Genomic DNA, 22001 nt, shown 5'->3' with positions numbered 1-22001 from the left:
GCCAATGCAGGAGCGCCGGAATATGGTTGTCTCCCGTACCTCCGATTAGCACGGTTGGCTACGTAGGGTGCGAAAGAAGTTCAACATATTCTTAGCTCTTTCGGTAAAGTCACGTTGAAGGGAAACAATAAAATAATAAAATATATATAAAGCAATAAAAAAATTTTTTTTAATGCAAACCGACACACCTGATGACGACCGTTTGTGTTATGGTCGAAACGTCGTAAGAATTTTTTTGGTTATTGTTTTATATATATATTTTATTATGTTATTGTTTCCCTTCAACGTGACTTTACCGAAAGAGCTAAGAATATGAATTACTGCAGTCACGAAAGCTTTAAATCAAAATTTAAGTTCAACATACGTACGTGCATACATACACACGCACGTGCGTCGTCCAACTTTGCATCTGCAGAGCTGAGGATTTGGTTTCTTTTTTCGATTGCGATTTCACTCACGTTGCTTGATTCATGAGGCCCAATCCCAGGGAAACCTTACAGAGTTTGTTTGAATACGGTAGGCTTTCGCGACCAATATTATTTTTAGTTGGATCGCGTAAGTATAAATGTGTCGTGACCCTCTACCACCCTACACAGCCAGTCAGGTTTTTCACGTAAACATCGTGCCAATTAGTTTCTACTTCAGCCCACCGGCGCGTTGGAGAGGAGATCCACAACATTTACAATTTGAATACGCCGTTTCAAGGCCCTTTTCGCAGAGGGGGGCCTGCGTACGGACGTGTTGGTCGTCGTCGCCAGCACCTCGCCGTGAATTACAACGCCTCGTCAATGAACGATACGTAATACAAACAGAATTATTGCCGATGACAGAGAGCTGGTCTCCGAGTACCCGAATTTGCTTGCATGAAGGAGGTTTAGCACCTTGGTAAACACTGCTTCTTGGCCGTCGTTAGCGTCCACAGCTTGTGTCCTCATGACGTCCCGTGGACGCTCGCAACAACTCCCCAGCACACAGAAAAAAAAACAGTTTTTACCAAATTATTTGGGTCTTTCGGTAAAGTCGCGTAGACAGGTTCAAAATTAATCAAAATATACAAAAAAACCACGACGTTTCGATCACAACACAAGCGATCGTCTTCAGGTGTTTTTTTTGTAATGTTTATTCGTATTAATTTTGAACCTATCTACTGTACGCGACTTTTACCGAAAGACCCAAAGAAAATTTGAATTTCAGATTTTACCAAGGTATGAAAACCTCGTGTCGGTCAATTCCTCCTTAAGAATGAGCAACAGGATGACGTCTCTTCCTTGTTAATGTATAGTGATACTATAAGGCGCTTTGTCCATCCACTGCTGCATGAAAGCTTGTCAGTACCGCAACAGTCACGGGCGTTGTTTGACCATCCTTCACTGTGCTGCAAAATTAGGGTGAATTCAGGGGTGTTGGTCAGAACTGGTTGGGATACCACTCACCACCGATGTTAGCCGTGACCGCAAAGTGAACTCTTCCCCACTGTGCCCCATATTAAATCAATTGTGTGCATGCAACGGCTCCGATATGGTACCAATATTCATCACTGATTATTAGAATTGAGGGCACAGATATAATTGTGATATGGACGAGAAGCGTTTCGCGTGTACATGGCTGTCTTGATGGATTGTGGGTAATCAGCACATACGGTTTTCGTATGTAACGGGTTGACGCATTCCGCTGAGGCAGCATTATGACTGGGCACTTAACTAGACTTGGTCCTGACAACTCTTGTGAAAAGTGGAAGTCGGGAAACGCTCCTGGAGGAGAACTCCGCGTGGGAGGCTCTGGGAGTCTTTGGGAGTTGATGGAGTCACCCACTGTGGGTTTGTCAGCAGCAAGGAGCCCTTCACCACGCATGGCCAGCCTTTCCCCAGTCTATTATCGCGTGGCACATGTCAATTTAACACGTGGGCTTTCGCGACCAATGTTGTTCATATTGACTTTGTTTTTTTTTGTTATTGTGTGACGAGAACACCGGGGGAGATGGAAGATTGCAGAGCGAGCTGCTGGCTGACGGGTATCACGCGTATGATTTGATTTGATCTATAGTTCTTTCGGCAAAGTCACGTAGAAAATGAAATGAAATAATAATAGAATACGACGTTTCGGTTGCAACACGAGCAAGAATGAATGGTAACACACGGAAGCGGAAATAACACGGTCAGACACACATGCAGAGAGAGACTCACACAAAGACACACCGGGCGAGACCTGATGATGGCTGCTTGTGTTGCAACCGAAACGTCGTATTCTATTATTATTTGATTTTGTTTTCTACGTGACTTTACCGAAAGAACCAAAGAGTGATTCCTGCAGTCACGAAAGCTCCGAATCTCGTTTATTTGATTTGTTTACAACGGATTATCTCATCGAGCACGTTGCCTGGCTCTTTTACACCGGGAAGGGAGGGGGGGGTGGTGTATCCGTGGTGCGTGAGCGTAACAGCAACAACACAACAACAACATTGCAGAGAACGAGTGCGGGGGTCCCTGAGGAATGTTGCACCGCCCAACACGGCCAATTAGTAAGGTTTGTCACGTGAACAAAAACGCGCCAGTTAGTTACTAGTTGAGCACACCGCGTGTTGGGGAGTAAACCCACCACATTTACAATTTAGGTACGACGTTTTGTCGGTGATTGCAACAACCAGCGTCATCAGGCGATTTTGCCAGAATTGTGGCACCTTCGATGAGCAGGGTTGGCTCCGTTGTGTGAAAGAAGTTCAACATACATACATACGTTGTGCTCACTTGAGCATTTGTTTTTCGCTGTGGTTGTCCCACCTGATGACGGTTGCTTGTGTTGCGATTGAAACGTCGTGATCTATTATCTTTTGATTTAAAGCTTTTGTGACTGCAGTAATTCATATTCTTAGTTTTTTCGGTAAAGTCACGTTGAAGGGAAACAACAAAATAATAAAATATATATAAAACAATAAAAAAAATTCTCACGACGTTTCGACCATAACTCAAACGGTCGTGAGTTATGGTCGAAACGTCGTGAGAAATTTTTTATTGTTTTATATATATTTTATTATTTTGTTGTTACCCTTCAACGTGACTTTACCGAAAAAACTAAGAATATCTATTATCTTCTTCTACCCACGTGACTTTACCGACAAAACCAAAGAGCATGGATTCCTGCAGTCACGAAAGCTTCAAGTCAACATTGTCCCTGTGATTTGACTAAATAACATTTGAATTAATGGGCTTCTCATTTACTCAAGACAAACCTCACCTTAAGTATCAAGACTCATACCCAGGAGGGGTTTCTGTGTTTGGTAATAATCATTAATTAGTCTCTCCCGTTGCTTCCGGCGCTTAGGTGCTTTCGTTAGAGCGCCGGGCGCTTGGCTCGGCGCCCAGGAGGTTACAAGTTGAAATCCCCGGCCTGGGAGTCGAGCCGGTCTTCGGAGAGGCTGAGCTCCGTCGCGTGAATGTGGAACTAGCGCCACGGCTTACGCACCAGCAGCTGATACCAGTAAGGGTCCTCATCAAGGTCGGCAGCGCTACCGAGCGTACCGAGCAATTACAAAAAAAAACATGCTGGCTCCGCCAATGACCACATCTTATCGCATTTATTTTACCCACTGCCACATTTCCTACAGTGTGTGGCTAGGCGGGACACGCTGCTGTGTAGATTGTGAATCGCAGGGGCAAGTGTTTGGCGATTTGAGGCACGGGTCCCCTCGTTCCCTCGACTCGAGCGTCGCCTTTGCCACCCATCAGTTCCCTCGTGAAATCGCAAGCCGAACTCTGCAATGGGGGCCCAAAACGTCGACGTCCCAAAAGATGTTTCGTTTAATAAACCGATGGCGACCGCGCGCGGAGAAACTTGGGGGGGGGGGGGGGGTTTCCATTTCCCGCAGCGCTTGAACCGATGGAGAAGTTGCCGAAGTTTTTAATATTTCTCAATATATAAATTTTTTTATGTTGTGGTATTGTTTTTTGTTTGTTGCCGAGTTTTCCATATCGTGACCTCCGTGCCTTTGAAGGCGCTCTCTCTCTCTCTCTTTTCTTTTGGTATATATTTAACAATTTTTTTAACGAAAATAACTTATTTGCACGTATGTGCGGTACAGTGTGCCCACTGCGGTGATTGCCACCGGAGCGTGAGGTCGCATGTTCCCACCCACCATATCCTTTTCCCCTTCCCTGTACTACCCATTTACCGAGAATGCAATCGACCATTTTTCTAAGTGGCCATTTGTAGTCAGGCTTGGTGGCACTGTACAGTTCAACGTCCCATATCTGCACTCCTCTCACTCACGGCTCCGTTTATCCGTGGCCTGAATCGGTTCGCGAAGACTCTTATTATTCACAAGTTGATGTCCTTTCTATTGTCTGCATTCGTCCAACGGTTAAGAGGAGTGTGACACGTAAGCGGTTTGCCGTGAGCACTAATTGCGGCTGATGATTATGGAATGATGATGATGATGATGTTCACCATAGTAGTGGTGTTGATAATTATACAAGGGCCTTTAAACTCATCCACTTGGCACTGGACCGTCTCTCACCGTGCGAGGTCTCTTAATGAGCCTCCCGCCGACCATCAATTTGAATTTGGTCCTCTGATAATCTCCGTTTAGGGGCCGTCCATCAATGACGTCACGCGATTTTGGACGATTTTTTACCCCCCCCACCCCTGCTCGTCACACGGCGTCACAAAAAGTCAAACCCCCCCCCTCAAATATGACGTCACAAAGCTCTGCCCCCCCCCCCGCCCCAAATATAAAATATTCTTCAAATCGCTTTAAACTATTGTCATTGTAGTGCGTATTTAATGTGGCGCTGCACTCTGATGTTGTAGGAGAAAACATTTATTAAAAAGTCTATTTAATTAAGTAGAACGCGTGTTGTCTATATTTATTTAAAGTTGCGCATTTTGATGTGACGTCACATTTCTCAAACCCCCCCCCCCTCGTCACACATCGTCACAAATATCTGCTCCCCGCTAGGTGCGTGACGTCATTTATGGACGGCGCCTCCATAATCTCCTGCCCTGCGCGATCGCCCGCGAAGCTCGCTCGCGGTTTTTGACTGCCTCGTGCGGATATAAAGACGCGAAGTGGCCAATCCCCTCCCGTTTTTCCACTCTCGTCCAGGACCGAGTCATCCCATTATCCGCGAGATTGTCGTCGAATGAGAGGAGGCACCTGGAAGTGGTGGTAAATAAACGTATCCAATTATCCACACGTGCGGATAAAGGGGAGTTTATCCCATGCGTAAATTCCGGTAATGGGAGTTGCGCTTTAATGAGAGAACATGATTGACGGCCTGAAAAGTTGTGGGTTCATATCCCGGTAAGGGGCCAGTTCAGTCCATCCGTCCATTTGGAGTGAATAAAAAAAGAGCACTCCTCTACTTTGTAGTACCGCTGTGTCAGGGCCTGTAATGAATTCGTGCACTGTGCTTGAACATGGTGTGAATGTGTCTTAAAGCCTTATTCTTGGTTTTTTTTCAGTAAAGTCGCGTAGAAGGGAAATAATAAAATAATAAAACAATACAATTCTCACGACGTTTCGACTGCAACACAAGCAACTGGTTTTGCATCGCGTAAATTTTTCTTAGGTTTGTTGAATTCTCGTCTCTCATCTTCTTGTTGTATTTACCTCCGTGTAAGTTTAACGCTCTCTATGTGTTGCGTCGATGTCACCCTATGTGCTCCCTCGCTATTTGTTTTTTTTACACCTGATGAAGATCGCTTGTGTTGCGGTCGAAACGTCGTGATTGATTTATTTTATTTTAATATAATTTCATGGTATTTCTACATACGTGACATTACCGAAAAAAAACAATGAGTGTTGTCTAGAGTTTGCGGTTTGATTTCATGGGAAGAGTGACTGCTGTACTGTACACTTTGCCGCTGTACTGTACACTTTGCCGCTGTGCGGCAAATTGGCGTCGCGGTAGGCCTTTGTAGCGTCGGGGGTTTCGTGATTAATTTTTATAGAATTATAATAATGATAATAATTTGAACAAGAGAGAACGACTCGCAGGTGCGAGGAGGAACCACAGACAAAGCGGAAAAAGGCGGCATCCGGGCAGTTAGCAGGCCCCAAGTTCCGCCCCAAGCTCTGCAGTCCTATATTCAGGAGCAAATACAGACGCAGACTTGTACGTCTCCTACACATTTACATCTCTCCATCTCCAGTTGAAAATCACAAAAGCGTTTCTGACACAGTGCATCAGCTCGGCCTTCTGTGAGTGGGTCATTTCGGCGGCGTTGCTTCAAAACAAGCAAACCCCGAAGCCGGTTTCGGCTCCCGGTGTCTCATCGGGAAGAGTCCGGCTCGCTTGAATCAACGGCGGTGAACTGGCGATCTTATAGGGAAGGAGCCATCCCCTTACGGGTTCCCAGTTTGACACGAAATTATAGAACACGTAACTCAAAATAATCGTAAATCATCATTTTGGAGAATGTAAATGACAAAATTAACGAGCAACGGTCTCCTGCACATAATAGAGGATTTTTGTTGGTTAGATCGCGTACATTTTACGCGATCTAACCTCTATTATGGATGATATTGGTCGCGAAAGCCGACGTGTTAAACTCTCCTTCACATATCCGTTATATGAACAGTCGATATAATGGTGGGGGGTGGAGGGGGGGGCCTGAAACACGGACGCCCTGCCGAAACATCAACGTGCTCTCCTTCAAACCTTTAACGCTACGGCCAGGAGAGGTCGTACTGGCTAAGTGGAAAGATCGTGAACCCCCTATGCCGCTGTCACGGAAACAAGGGGCCCGGACAGCCTTATCGCCCCAAAGCGGAGATTGAGCACTCAAAGCCATCGAGCTTCAAGGGAGGGAACGGCGAGAGTTTGAGACCAGGTGGCCCCCCTACCTCACCCTTCCTACGAAGCCTAACATGAGGGGCGCGGTGCGAAGTGGTCCGGGAGATGGGGACAGCTGCAGAGAGGGGCAGCGCCCCCCTCAGCCGGCCACGGGCGTGAGCGGATCATTGAGCCAGTGAGAGGGTGGTGCTTAAGCTCGTACGCCGAGCGTACATTATTTTTTTTATTTTAAGGGTTTTCCCTTGCTACCCTCTTAACCCTCTCTCCCCCTCACTCGTTCTCCGCTAACCCCTTGGCCTTCCCCCCCCCCCCCCAGTATGTTAGACGCCTTTCCCCCCATGCCCCCCTTTTCCCTCCCCATGTAAATCCTCATGTCTCTGCATGTAGGTCCCCCCACTTGATTTTTCCCCTCAACCCCCGCTCACCGTACGGCCCCTGCCCACGACCAATTCGAGTTTCCGTGTGCGGAGTTTCTGTTCCCCTTCGTTCACGGTCGGCGTGTTGCTGCCGGGCTCCCGTTTTTTTGCGATAAAAAGAAAAAAGTCAATAAAATGCCCCTGACTTACGTTTCTTCTCCGATGCACGCGTTCCGCTAGAATGTGGACGAAAGACGGAAAGAAAGATACTTGCAGCGGAAAGGTCGAACGCCCAAATTACCAGCAGCTCTGCAAGGGTGAGGCTGGAAGTCGACATCATCCGACAAAATGTTCATCGGGCGTTTTGGAGTCATCGATTATTCACACACCCCCCCTCCCCCCCCCGGCGCAGGGAAGGGTGCATCATGCATGCTCAGCTCGCTCGCTCGTGAGAATAGGGTTTCCCCTTTTTTTCTGGCAACAAAACACGTGTCAAGATGTTAAAGCACCAAACTGAAACCTTTTTACAAGGAATTATGTCTGCATTAACCACAATACTTGTGGTCAGAATGCAAACAAAAAAAAAGTACTCTGATAATATATTGGCATTGTCTTTGAAACTGATTGGTCCACACCAGAGACAGCTTTCTTTCGTGGTGCTGGCAAAGGAGGTCCCATGATGTAGTCTCTCGCTCGTTTTTGACAGTGATGGAAAGCGTTTGCTAGCTAATGAATTCTACAGAGCAAACTGCGGTAAGTGCCCCCCCCCACCCCCCTCCGCTCACCACGGCGTCTGTTGAAAGTGCGCCTTCAATCAACCTCGCTCTCAGCTGCTGACAGCGAGCCACCTCTGTTTCTTGTTTTTTCCTTCCCCCATGCGAACAACCGCGTGCCTAATGAACTGACGGATGCCTTAATTGCGCCTTGCGCGGTCGCGTGCGTGTGTCTCTGCAGGCTGGGCTGCGCTGATATCCAGTGCTGAGCGGGCCGAAGGCTTGCGGTGTGCGTCGATCTCCAACCCCCCGAGTGACCTTTTTCTGCTCGAGAAGCTTCGTCTCCCAGCTCGCGCGTCGGTCCAGGTGAGGTGCTCGCACCGACGCCCGGTCGCTGTGCACAGAATTACATCGGCTCTTGGCTTCCGGTTTCGCAGAGGGAGGGAGCTAAAAATAAAATAAAACACACACTCAGCCGTGGCTGGGCGTCACGTCGCAGATCTTGGCAGTGCCGTGGTCGCAGGCTCGATTCTTGGCAGACAGCCCACCGTTAAACCAGGTACTCAAGTGCTTTGGTGAGATTCAGTATCTCGGTTCGGTCGCGAAAGAAAGTGCAGATTTCGTCGTCGAAATTTGGTTTCGGGTTTCGAAAAATGTGCGTTTTGATGAAGGAGTAATGTCTGCATTACTCCGCATCTCAGAAAACTGAACTTTGACAAAGCAACCGCAAATGAAGCTTCATTGCCTTCAAAACGTCATTGGGTTGGGAACTTTGAGTTGGGAACAGAACGCGTTGCGGATGTAATCAGGTGAGACCTGTGTGCAGTAAAGGATGGCAGGTTACTGAGACAGGCTTGCAGTGTCACCCACAGTTCATGAACCAAAGTAGCACACCTGAAATCAGATAGGTGGTTGTGAGGATCACGATAATGATGATGACTGGACCTTGAATGTCAGGCGTTAACAATGGAACACTTGAGAGGATGGGCAAAAGGAAGGCGATCGGGCATAGTGTGGTGACATCAGCAGCATCTGTCCAAATTGTCGACCATATCTGAGTAATGTCAACACGTGTCGCGTGGTTCCCACGGTCATGGAAAAACCTTGGAAAAATGTTTGTCGTGGAAAGTCATGGAAAATAAATAGAAAATGGTAAAAAAAAAAGTCATTGAAATTTCACCCCAGGTAACCATTTCAGATTGGTGGATTTTTAGAATGTTGGCTCTGGCAATCTTCCAGTTTGCTGATTTCTCTAAATATGGATTTAACTACACATTTTCAGACCTTTTTCACTGTTGCAGTACTCATGTCGTCGGCAACTCTACCACGTGGCGGTCGGCCACTGTCTGAAGACCTGAACTTCTGTACTACCGGACTAAAAATGCCCTCGTTTAAAACTGGAAGACTGAAAAGGTGTGGCACCGTTTGTTGCCAGGGCTATACTCATGGCCTCTTGTTTGCTAGACGTCTACAGCTGTTTGCTGTGTATGCCCTCTGGTAATCAGAATCTTTATTTACCCTGGAGAAATCCGATGAGCTATGAATCTCTTCATAACAGATGTCCAGTAACCTGTTTCCAGTTCCTAGTGGGGAGACAAAGGTTCTGACCACACCTCCATCGCCTCGTGTGCCACAGTGCCAGCCTTCTTCATAGGTGCTCTCTAACAGCACTTGCCCCAACAGCCTGTTAGAGGCTATCCGGGGGGGGGACTCTTTGTCATTATCTAATAATTGGACAATCTAGGTGCACGATTTTTATGCAGTATAATTTTTCCCGAAGCGGCCAGCAAATATCTCGGGAAATGTATTTATACGCATAAAGCAATTTTACAATGACATAATCGCGCAGCTGTATATGTATGTGGCATTAGGTAGGCCGAAAATGTCATTTGCTTTGCGTTTGTAAACTCGAGCGATGTCCGTGAACTAGCGCGGAAAAATTGAAGCGGCCCCTTCTTCTTTTGTCCATCTTGTCGCGAGGGTGCCTGGTCGGTGAGGTAGCTCCTGAAACACGAGCGTCTCGCAAGTGAGGTGTTCACCGTATCAAGTCGCCGCCGTGTAATATCCCAACGGACATGCACGCACACGCAGAGCACGTGGGGGTAGGGGCGGGAGGCGCATCTTCAGTTTAATTATAGGTGACATTTGATCTGCTTTGTATTCAGAAGTGTGGATTATTTTTGTTGTTGTTGACCTTCAAGGTGGTTTTGAATTCCCCATTCATTCAATCCATTCATCATCGTCATCATTATCATCATCATTTACTGTCATTAATTTCGCTTTCACCGATTTTGCCCATTGCTTCCTCTCATCTATTTCATTCGCCGCATCTCCACCATTGCATGCATACGTTGTGCCATTGTTAATCCTTTGTCAAGCATAGTGAAATGTTGATCAGTGTTGTCATGAATGTGATCAATATTCCCCCGGTGTTACAGATACAACTTGCCGACCGTTTAAACATTAAAGAATGTAGGCAATGAAAAACCAGCAAATTGTCATGGAGAAATTTCGATTTAAAGCTTTCGTGACTGCAATGATTCATCTTCTTTGGTTCTTTCGGTAAAGTCACGTAGAATGAGAATAAAATAATAAATTGATAAAATAAAATAACACAATAATATTCTCACGACGTTTCGGCCACAACACAAGCGGCCTTCATCAGGTGAAGGGAGCGAGACTGTCTGGTAGGACAGCGCTGGAGTGAGAGAGCCACGTTCAGATCACGGCTTTTAAGCTGTGTGAGAGGAACAAAGAGCCTTAGAGTCGCGGCATCTCTTCAGAAAGGTGAGAGACTCGATTAGTTGAGCCTTCTTATCCCGAAGTCTGTTGAATGATCTTAAGGACGTGTGGAATCCCTCCCCGTAGAGGCGGTTAAATTTCGAAAGCTTTAAATCGAAATTTAACCGCCTCTACGGGGAGGGATTCCACACATCCTTAAGATCATTCAACAGACTTCGGGATAAGAAGGCTCAACTAATCGAGTCTCTCACCTTTCTGAAGAGATGCCGCGACTCTAAGGCTCTTTGTTCCTCTCACACAGCTTAAAAGCCGTGATCTGAACGTGGCTCTCTCACTCCAGCGCTGTCCTACCAGACAGTCTCGCTCCCTTCACCTGATGAAGGCCGCTTGTGTTGTGGCCGAAACGTCGTGAGAATATTATTGTGTTATTTTATTTTATCAATTTATTATTTTATTCTCATTCTACGTGACTTTACCGAAAGAACCAAAGAAGATGTCATGGAGAAGTCATGGAACAACATTCAGATTTGTGTCGGAACTCCGTCTGTCATTGAGGGGCGTGAAACACACGGGAGAACCGCTCCTCGTAATGTACGTTGAACTTCTTTCGCACCGTACGTAGCCAACCGTTCTGATCGCAGGCGTGGGGGAAGGTGAACAAACTAAACACAAAAAGCAGTTTTAAAGAAATGAGTTTTCAGTCCACTTGTGAAAGTGCACAGCTCCATTGGTTTCCTAATATCGGAAGGAAGAGCGTTCCAGACGGCCGCAGAAGCGCATCGATGGCCAGCCAGTTCACGTGGTGACGGTGGTTTATGCTACTTGACGAGATCAGCAAGGTGTTGTGATTACCTTTTGAGCAAGTTCAGAAGTGGTTTTCTGGCCTGGTTTCTAATTGACGTCCCCTAACCACGTGACATCGTGCTGACTGAAAGACGTTTGGGAAGTAACTCTTGACAATCCCAGGTTCAGAGGTCAGTCTCCTTGAGAATTGCGCGTTTATTATATTCGCCTAATAAATTAGTATTCATGCACTTAGATTTGATGGTGTACAGCACATGCACTGTGAGCACGTCATTAAAAGATCCCCCCTGTTCACTCCTTAGGGGCCGTCCATAAATGACGTCACGCACCTGGTGTGTGTGATGAAGGGGGGTGGGTTGAGAAATGTGACGTCACATCAAAATGCGCAACTTTAAATAAATATAGACAACACGTTCTACTGAATTAAATAGACTTTTTAATAAATGTTTTCTCCTACAACATCAGAGTGCAGCGCCACTTTAAATACACACTACAATGACAATAGTTTAAAGCGATTTGAAGCACGTTTTATTTTTTTGGGGGGGGGGCGGGGCAGAGCTTTGTGACGTCATATTTGAGGGGGGGGGGTGTCTGACTTTTTTGTGGTGACGAGGGAGGGGAGGTAAAAAAAACGTCCATAATCGCGTGACGTCAATTATGGACGGCCCTTAAAATCGCCGTTCCTAATCTGTATCATTGCTACCGGTTTGGTACAAAGGGACATTACGCCGTACGTCGACACGACACCGGGAGGCCTTCATCCAGCAGTGGATTGAAAATGGGTGGTAAGTGCAATGATCCAAATCTTGATTTAAAGCTTTCGTGACTGCAGGAATTCAATCTCTTGGGTTTTACGGTCAAGTCACGTGAATACAAAATAATAGATCACGAACGTTTCGATCGTAACACAAGCAATCGTCTTCAGGTGAGAGAGATAGAGAGAGAGCGAGCTGTTGAGCAATCATTGGAAGGACGTGATGAACCAGGTAAAGTCTTGACTTGCTATGATGTTTCCATCCTTTCTACCGATGTTAACTGACTCTCTGAGTTTCATTACTAGGTTGGATGTCTTTGTGTTGGCCGGCTGGGTGTCCACTGCCCCAGCCTCTGTGGTTGGACCATCTCGAGCTCCACCCATCTCAGGCCTACATAAGACCTTGTCTCAGCAGCTCTCTCTCTCACCTGAAGACGATTGCTTGTGTTGCGATCGAAACGTCGTGATCTATTGTTTTTGTATTTAAGTGACTTGACCGAAAGATGCAAGAGGACAATGATCTAAATTTCGATTTAAAGCTTTCGTGACTGCAAGGAGTCATCTTCTTTGGTTCTTTCGGTAAAGTCACGTAGAATGAGAATAAAATAATAAATTGATAAAATAAAATAACACAATAATATTCTCACGACGTTTCGGCCACAACACAAGCGGCCTTCATCAGGTGAAGGGACGAGACTGTCTGGAGGACAGCGCTGGAGTACCTTGCCTGGTATACAGGAGGTCCAGCGCTGTCCTCCAGACAGTCTCGTCCCTTCACCTGATGAAGGCCGCTTGTGTTGTGGCCGAAACGTCGTGAGAATATTATTGTGTTATTTTATTTTATCAATTTATTATTTTATTCTCATTCTACGTGACTTTACCGAAATAACCAAAGAAGACAATGATCTAGTTGAGTTCTCGCTGTTTGAAAAAAAAAAATTGAGAGATACCTCCGTCACGATTTTTATTTGTTGATTTTATTTTTTTTAAGGGCGCCACGGTCGAAAAATGTTGACTACCTTGCCTGGTATACAGGAGGTCATAGGTTCCATCCTGACCCCTAATGCCTGCATATTTGGAGTTTGCACGTCTCTCTCCCCGCGGCCGTGTGGATTTTTCTCCGGGTTTTCCCTCCACATGTATAAACGTGCATTTAGGATATTTGGCTGCTAGAAATTTCCATGCGACAAGCCACTTTGTTGAGCTGTCATATGTGGCCAGGCCGCTTCTGAAAAGGAGCTACATAGCTCAGTTGGCCAATGGCGGAGCCAGGATTTTCAGGTAGGGGGGGAAACCCCTCCAGCAATGAAAAATGATAGAGGAGTTTATTGTTTTATATTTTTATTATTTTATTGTTTCCCTTCTACGTGACTTTACCGAAAGAACCAATAATATTAATCCCTGCAGCCACGAAAGCTTTCAATCAAAAGATAGAGGAGTTGTTAGTAAGTAAGGAGTTGTTAGTAAGTGAGGACTTGTCCCTTGCTTATAATTCGACGCGTGTGCGGCGATGGTACAGCCATCGATCGAGGGTCGAATTCGAACCGCGTTGTGTGATCGGCATCGCGCTCGCTGAAGGTGAATGCCTTCAGGGAAGTCGTGGACTGTTTACGCAACTGCGCACAATTCTGTGAGTCACTTATAACTGCTTTGCTGTTACTTTTTGCCAATTATGGACTATTGTCCTATCATCTCATAGAGTCTCTGGCACATAATAATATGCCACGCAGTGGCAGTGGGGGTCGCAAAATGCCGATTTATTACTAATAAACCCCAATGATCCGATCAAAATTAGGGATTTCAATTGGATCATTGGGGGGGGGGGGCACGTGCCACCCCCCCCCCCCCACTGGCTCCGCCAGTGCAGTTGGCTTTACCTGGTAAAACAAAATAGTTTCGTTTAGTTCATAATTCTTATTGCTTGTGATGAACGGAACTCGAGAACCCAGATAAAACCCACGTGTGCACAGGAATACCAACCACAATCCATGAGGTACCCACTTGCTCTCCTGCCATCTACCGGTCACCCCCTCGCAGCCCAGCAAGTCTCACAGCAGTCGATGATCTCTGTGTGGTCCACGAATCCCCGCCGCCAAAAGCGCTGGATGACATGGGCGTGTGGCTCCGCGTCGGACAATGGCTAGAACATGCCAATTAATGTAAACGTGGGACCCCACAATACTAAATAAACTCATATTATACATTAAATTATATCCATGCGAGGTTTTTTGGGGTTAGATTGCTTGAATATAAAAGTGTCGTTACACTCGCCACCACAGCCAATTAGTAAGGTTTGTCACGTAAACAAAAAAATGCCAATTCGGTATTCATACAGCACACCAGTGTGTTGGAGAGTAAATCCACAATATTTCCAATTTTTTTACTAATTGGCTGTGTCGGGTGGTGGTGGCTTTAACGGCACATTTATATTTACGCGATCTAACCCGAAAACCTCTATTCATGGATAATATTGGTCGCGAAAGCCTGCGTGTTAAGTTAAATTATAAAAGGTTGCCGTCACTGCACTTTGGGAAGATTAGTCCTTGTGAGGACATACAAGACGCAGCAGCCCTGGCAGTGCACGTGAACGCTTTTATTTTGTCGTAACGCAAACACCGGTCAACCCTCGCCCCAGCAGCGGCGGCGGCGGCGGCTTTCGGCTAGCCATCGAACATAGACGGTGGTCACCGCATCGCGCGGCGCTTTCAGATGCGCTTCTGCGGCCGTCTGTAACGCTCTTCCTTCCGACATTACGAAGCCATTGGAGTGATGCGCTTTTACACCTGGATTGAAAATTCACTTGTGTAGAACTGATTTTTTGTGTTTAGTTTATTGCCCTTCCTCCGCACCGACGCTTAGCTCGGTTGGCTCCGTACGACGCGAAAAAAGTTGAACATATATGCAAACGTAGCACTCTGGGTCCTTGAAGGGTTTCTCTGGTACTCAGTAGCTGCTATATTCATCTGGTTATTTAAAAACTGATCGTCACAAATTTTTTTAAATGTAATTCTCATCAGGCCCCACGGTGCTAAGTGCCGTCCCCAGCTCTTACAAGCCACTCTAGCTTTCTGGCCTCTCTGCCCATGCGCTCTGAAGAAGGGCCGTGGCCTGAAACGTTGCAGATTTTTCCTTTATTCTTCTGAAGGCCACGGTGTTGTTGAAGAGTGTGAGGTGTTTTTTGTTGTTGTTGTTGTTCACTGTGCTTGTGTACCACTGCCGACGAAGCGGCAGCATCACCTAATCATTTGTCCTGCCAAGGGTGTTTGTCGCATGCCAATCGTTGCTACGAGGCGGAATTAATTGTAAATAAAAATGTAACACGATGGAGCGTTTACGCCGACTCATTAGTCACTGCGCAGAGCCTCCAACTCGCTGCACTTGAGAACCCACTTTAATTGCGGGCGGCTGCCGGGATTCGAACCTAGGATCGCATCTGTGCCATCACAGTGCTCCGTCACTTCTCGAGCCACCCAGCAATCTTCTTCCCCCCTCCCCCCCTCCCCCTCCCCCCCATGGCTATTTTGATCACAGAGACAGACGAACGTTTTTTGACTTTCGACTATTTTGGCAGCCCGGCGGGTTTGCGAGTCTTCATAGCCCGTTGGGATTCCTGCGTGGCTCCGCCTGGTCAATCGTGAAAGCGCTTGCCTACATATGTACACCGCTCTTAGGCCTCCGCTGTAGGGTGGGGTAGCTCCAGCACTGGCTCAGGGCCGCCAGCGGTGGCGAGATGTTCACTACGTCGCCTGGTGTGCAGGAGGGCGTGGGTTCGATCCCGACTCCGATGCCTGCCGCTGTATATTTTGGAGTTTGCGTGTTCTCCCCGTGGTTGCGTGGATTTTTTTCTGGGTCCTCCGGTTTTTGCCAACACATTTCTAAACAATCATTGACTGATATAATACATTTCTACGTGAAAAGCCACTTCCTTGAGCTGTCATGTTTGACTGCCAAGTCGCTTCTGAACAAAAGAGCTACAAAGCACAGTGGTCCTTAACTGGTGATTAAAAAAAAAAAGTAAAAACTGAGATCAGAATTTCCCCACACTCGTATGAGACACCAACTTTGAGAGAAGCGAAGTTCCCGATCGTGAGATCGTGAGCTCGTTAGGCGGGTGCATGGCTCGGAGGTAATCCCAGCACCGCGCCGGCATCGCCGAGATGATGTGTCCAAATACAGGCAGGCGCTTGCGATGAATCTGGGTTCTCAGGCGTAGGGAAGTGATGGTCTCGGTGTGGTTGCAAGTGACTGTACAAAAATCTGTCACGTTAAATTTGGTTTTCAATTTCAGCTCTGAGAATAAAACAAATATCGGTTTGGCTGTCATGTGACGAACAATTTCTGGTCATGGGCAGAGCGAGTGGGAATGTGCTGTACCATACTGTTTGAAGGGCTTTCAGGGGTAGCTCTGTGGTATATAATTCCGTGGGCCATTCTTTAACAAAAAGGTTTGCGCTGCGACTTGAAGTATCTGATCGGATCTTTCATCTCATTAGCACGGTTGGATACCCATGATGCAAAAGAAGTTCAACATACATACAGTTGTGGAAAATTACAACCAAAATATACGCAGATTCTAAGACCATATCCTGGAGAGAGTGAAATCCGCTGAGGCACCAGCATCGGTGTCCGATTCCTCATCGCCTTCATCTCCACGTGGTTGGCAAATGACCACCACTCGGTGAGGCAGCGCCACCTCACCCGAAGGGCGCGGTAGCCTCTCCCGCCGCAGGAGAGGCGACATGGCGAGCAAACGAACTGACGGGCGATTGAACGCTCGGCCTCGCAGGAATCGCCGCCGACATGGGCTGTGCCAAGAGCAAGGACGGCGACGAGTCGCCGGCCGCGGACTGCCGGCAAGACGCGCACGGCGGCAACGAGCGCTGCCGCTACGGCGCGGGCAACGCCTACATCGTGCAGAACAGCTGCGCCGTCCCGCAGATGTCGAGCCCCGGCACTTACCAGGGCGCCAACATCTCGTGCCCCACGCAGCCCAGCGGAATGATGATGGGCGGCTCCATGGTGCCCTTCACGGGCACGCTGACCAGCCAGCGCAGCCACTACCAAGGTGAGCGGTGCCGGGCGGCACGGGCGGTGACGGGCGGCCTTCCTGGGGGCTCGAGGCGGATTCGCGTCCATCTGTCGAGGGTAGCGGATCTGGTCATCGAGCGAGCGAGCGAGTCAGTCGCTTGACCACGCCTGCCCTGACGATGATGTTCACTTCGTCACAGAGCCAGTTCGGGTACCATGGAGACCAGCTGTCATCATGGAGGTTATTCTGGCGCCACGGTGGCTAGGAGATGTTAACTACCTCGCCTGGTGTACAGGAGGCCGTGGGTTCGATCCCGACCCTAACGACGCCTCCTGCTGTATATTTGGAGTCTGCGTGTTCTCCCCATGGGCGCGTAGATTTTTCTCTGGGTCCTCCGGTTTCCTCCCCCCCCCCCCCCCCACGTTTAGAAACAAGTGTTGAGATCGTTTAGCTGCAATACATTTCCACGTGATACGCCACTTAGTTGAGCTATCGTTTGTGGCCAGGTCGCTTCTGAAAAAAGAGCCATGCAGCTCAGTGGGGCCTTACCTGGTAAGATAAAAAAAAACGTGTAGTTCATGATGCGTTGTTCCTTTGATGAGGCTTTGTTTTTCCATGACAGCCGAGGTCATGCGGTCATCACAGCCAAATGCCATTGATGCCACTGCACCCCAACAATCGCCATATCCCCCAGCTGTTGCGCGATCTGTAGCTGGCCATCGTGGTCTGCTGTCGTAGTTGCGTTGCCGCCAATCTGGATTTAGGCCTGGTGCTAAAGCCCAGGTGGCTCAAATAAATAACGTTCATGAAGCTATCAAGATCCGGCCGAGTGGTGCTGCGATCTTGTCTGTCCCGTCGCAAGTTCGGCGTTCAACTCGGGCAATCGTCCACCCACCCAGGGTCGATTAAACGAGTGATAATTTATGGGAAGCCGTCCGTGGTCGTCCCGTCGATATGCTGCTCCCCGGGCATGGGATCGTGGAATCTCCAACATCGACCCCAGGATCACGAGTGGAGATTAGAGCTTATAAATGCGTCACCGAGGAAAGGAATTGTTCCGCGCAGGAATTCTGGCTGTGGAAATTGCACGCGCAGCTCATCGCATGTCCATCTCTTGCCTCCGCGCTTACACAGCCGTTACTCACAAACGAAACGGGCGCAAAATACCAGGGTGACTTTCCGTTATTCATCACTGCGAGGTGTTCTTAACGAACAAGCGGGTGTGGTGTGCAGGTCCAAATGTAGATCCGCTGCAATGGGTTTTTTTTACACCTGTATTTTGAATGTACGTCAAGGTGATCTGTGCCTTGTCTGAACAGGTGACGACCTCGGCATTTAAATGTCAACTATTGCGGACAAGGTGTTTGGTAGCGACTTTGCAGCGGTACTAGATTTAAAGCTTTCGTGACTGCAAGGATCCATACTCTTTGGTTCTATTCGGTAAAGTCACGTAGTAGGTAAAAAATAAAACAACAAAAATCACGGCGTTTCGGCCACAACACAAGCGGTTGATTATGGCGTCCGTGTGTAGCACAGAGGACGCAGGGAAAGGTCGTAATCGTTTGTACGTTCTTATTTTAACCACGTGGTATTCCTCAGAGCTGTTCACGTGTATTTTGCTGTAGGATTTTGAGTTTATTCTGATAGGTTGATTTGAAGCTTTCGTGACTGCAGGAATCCATACTCTTTGGTTCTTTCGGTTAAGTCACGTAGTAGGTGTAAAATAAAATAAATCACGACGGACGCTTGTGTTGCCCCCGAAACGCCGTGATTTATTTGATTTTATACCTACGTGTTTTTATTCTGATATCTTACGACGGATCATCCCGTTGTGCCGGCTGCTCGCCCGGTGACAGAACCTGCACTCAGCCTCTCACTCGGGCTGATTCGGTGCCGGAAATGAGTCCGTGATGTGTGACGAGAACACTGGGGGGAGATGGAAGATTCCAGCGCGTGCTGCTGCTGCTGCTGCTGACTGCACCGTACGTGTGTGCACCATGCTAGCCTTAATTTTTTTTAGTTTCATTTGATCCGTTGCAACCGATGGGCCGGTTTTGCCCGGCTATTTTACACCCCGGGGGGAGATCCGTGGTTGCAGCGAGCGCAGCAGTGACAACAACAAAACCAAAAAAAAGACAAAAATATTTCAACATTGCCGACAACGAGTGCAGGGTCCCTGAGGAATAGCGTACGGCTGGCAGGCGAGGTGTTTAACGGTCGTTTCAAGTTTCAAGTTTCATTTATTTAGGTATAGCCCTGTGAGCCATGCGGCTCTTAAGTTGGGTGCAACCGCAACAAACAAAATTTGAACGCAGAAACATCTTAAAGCGACAACGCGTAACAGAGACATCCTGGAATAAACCAGCAAATATTCCACACACAAACACAAACGTATTAAAACGCTGTGTGCAAAAATCAGTGTGGCGAATCAAGAGAAACAACGGCGGTGACGTAATATGATCGTGAGAGGCGCCAGAAAGTGTGAGGTGTTCGGCTGCAGGTGAGCACTGCACGTTGGTTTTAATAGGGAAGTCGAGAGGGAGAGTGAAGGGAGGGAACCAAGCTGAAAATGAGCTGCGAGGACATTCTAAAACAAAACGTGGAGCGGCAACGCGGAGAGTCTTTTCACCGAACAAAGTTTTTTGGCCAGTGGAATTTTTCGTAGATATGCGGAGGCACCGCTACCAGAGCATGTTTTTGTTTGCATGTGCACCGCAAGCACTGTTTGTGGTTGATACAGACATGAGTCCTTGAAAAACGGTTTCCGTTTGGTGTTTTAACATCTTAACACCTGTTTTATTGCCATGAAGGGTTAAACCTATTCTTATACGTGGGCACTTTTGTTTGTTGAAAACAGTTGGTGAAGCTGCTTCAATAATGGCATTATGTTTCGATTTAAAGCTTTCGTGACTGCAAGGATTCATCTTCTTTGGTTCTTTCGGTAAAGTCACGTAGAATGAGAATAAAGTAATAAATTGATAAAATAAAATAACACAATAATATTCTCATGACGTTTCGGCCACAACACAAGCGGCCTTCATCAGGTGAAGGGACGAGACTGTCTGAAGGACAGCCGCTTGTGTTGTGGCCGAAACGTCGTGAGAATATTATTGTGTTATTTTATTTTATCAATTTATTATTTTATTCTCATTCTACGTGACTTTACCGAAAGAACCAAAGAAGATAATGGCATTATGGCCATTGGTGCCACTATTATCATCATCATCTTCATCAACAACATTCTAATCTGTATCCCATAGGTTTGGCAAGGATGGCACCAATTGGGGGAGAAGTCGGCACTTATTTTCCCATTACTGGAACTGGTCCCATGAAATAAATTCGGAATGTTTCCACCACTGGCTCGGCATTCACAATGGGAATGAGCACCACCCAAGGACTCGTTTGAGTGTGGCGATGCTTTCGCTGTGTTAATGATCAACATTGGATGTGCGGCCGCAATACTGAAAATTAAAACTAGGATTTTTTCCTTTACATTTCTAAAAATTCAAAGTATCCCTCTGATCACTGCAGAGAGGGACGTGCGGTTAGTATTCATTTGTTTAAGCAGCCCTTGCCTGTGCTGAAAATTCTGCAATTCCTTTGTAGGTGATCAGTCTGCTCATGAAACAACCACAACGGACTTCTCAGAAAGTATTGCTCACTTTATTTTATGGACTCGCAAGGAATGATGGCACTGTGTAACACATTGTTTGTCTTGATCCCCGACAGGCATGCCGAAATATGCCTTGTAGGCCTCACACATCTTAGCAGATGCTTCCACAGACATAGCAAAATGCGTCTGCCGGATGCTTGCAGCCTCTTGATGCCATCTCAGAAAAATGCAGATGTGCGTCCACTTATGCAGCTGGAACTAAACTGAACTAGTGGGCTTAAGGCCCCTCTATTTATACTACTATTTATATTACTGGAAAGTTCTAGAATGTCCTAGAAGTTACTCCAAGTTTACTCAGCACTGAATCTATCTGGAATGTTCTGGAAAATAGGTAAATTTCTAAATATCACTATCCTGGTCACAAAAGCAAAGTTTGTGGGGAATAATACCCATTTTCGATACTTTTTAGGCATAAGCAATTACGAAATAACACTACCCCGGAACAACAAAAAATGTGTTACGCAGTGTTATCATTCCTTCCGAGTCCATAAAATAAAGCGAGCACCACTTTGTGAGAAGTCCGTTCTGGTTGTTTTGTGAGCAGACTTATCACCCAGGAGCAAAAATTGTGTTACATAGTGTAATATAAGTATGACTGTCGAGGATTTTATCCAACGGTCATCCTTTGGGTGCCAATGTGGTGAGATGTTATTTTCCTTGCCTGGTATACAGGAGGCGATGGGTTTGATCCCAACCCATACTCCTGTATATTTGGAGTTTATGTGTTCTCCCCATGGGCACGTGGATTTTTCTCCGGGTCCTCCGGTTTTTCCCTCCACGTTTGGAAACGTGCATGGAGAGTATTTGGCTGCTATACATGTCCACACGATAAGTCACTTCGTTGAGCTATCATTTATGGCCAGGTCGCTTCCGAAAGAGAGCTACATAGCTCAGTGGGTTTTACCTGGTAACTGAAAAATAGTTTAGTTTAGATAATAATTAGTGTTGCATGTGATGAGAAATCAAATAAAACCCACGCGTGCACAGGAATACCAATTACAATCCATGCGGAACCCACTTGCTGTCCTGCCATCGACCGGCCACCCCCTCACACCCCAGCAAGTCTCACAGCATTCGATGATGTCTGCGTGGTCCACCAATCCCTGCCGCCAAAAAGCGCTGGATGACATGCGTGCGCC

At 47.1% G+C, this 22001-nt stretch overlaps 1 protein-coding gene across 4 annotated transcripts in view; it reads left to right on the top strand.

Annotated features, from left to right (window-relative positions):
• Positions 1-22001, top strand: part of LOC116945270 (tyrosine-protein kinase Yes-like) — a 124567-nt gene that overhangs the window by 69352 nt on the left and 33214 nt on the right. For all 4 annotated transcript variants that reach the window (XM_032959650.2, XM_032959649.2, XM_076069019.1 and 1 more), the window contains 2 exons: positions 8102-8226; positions 16947-17225. In XM_032959650.2, coding sequence (XP_032815541.1) covers positions 16961-17225 — 265 coding nt within the window. In that variant the 5' untranslated portion in view covers positions 8102-8226; positions 16947-16960. The remainder of the gene's footprint in view (positions 1-8101; positions 8227-16946; positions 17226-22001) is intronic.

The sequence above is a fragment of the Petromyzon marinus genome, chromosome 23 (assembly GCF_048934315.1).
Source record: "Petromyzon marinus isolate PM22_M1 ecotype Great Lakes invasive population chromosome 23, UKy_Petmar_22M1.pri1.0, whole genome shotgun sequence".
Taxonomy (NCBI): Eukaryota; Metazoa; Chordata; class Hyperoartia; order Petromyzontiformes; family Petromyzontidae; genus Petromyzon; species Petromyzon marinus.
The sequence above is the reverse complement of the archived record's forward strand: the minus strand, read 5'-3'. Positions and strand labels throughout refer to the sequence as shown.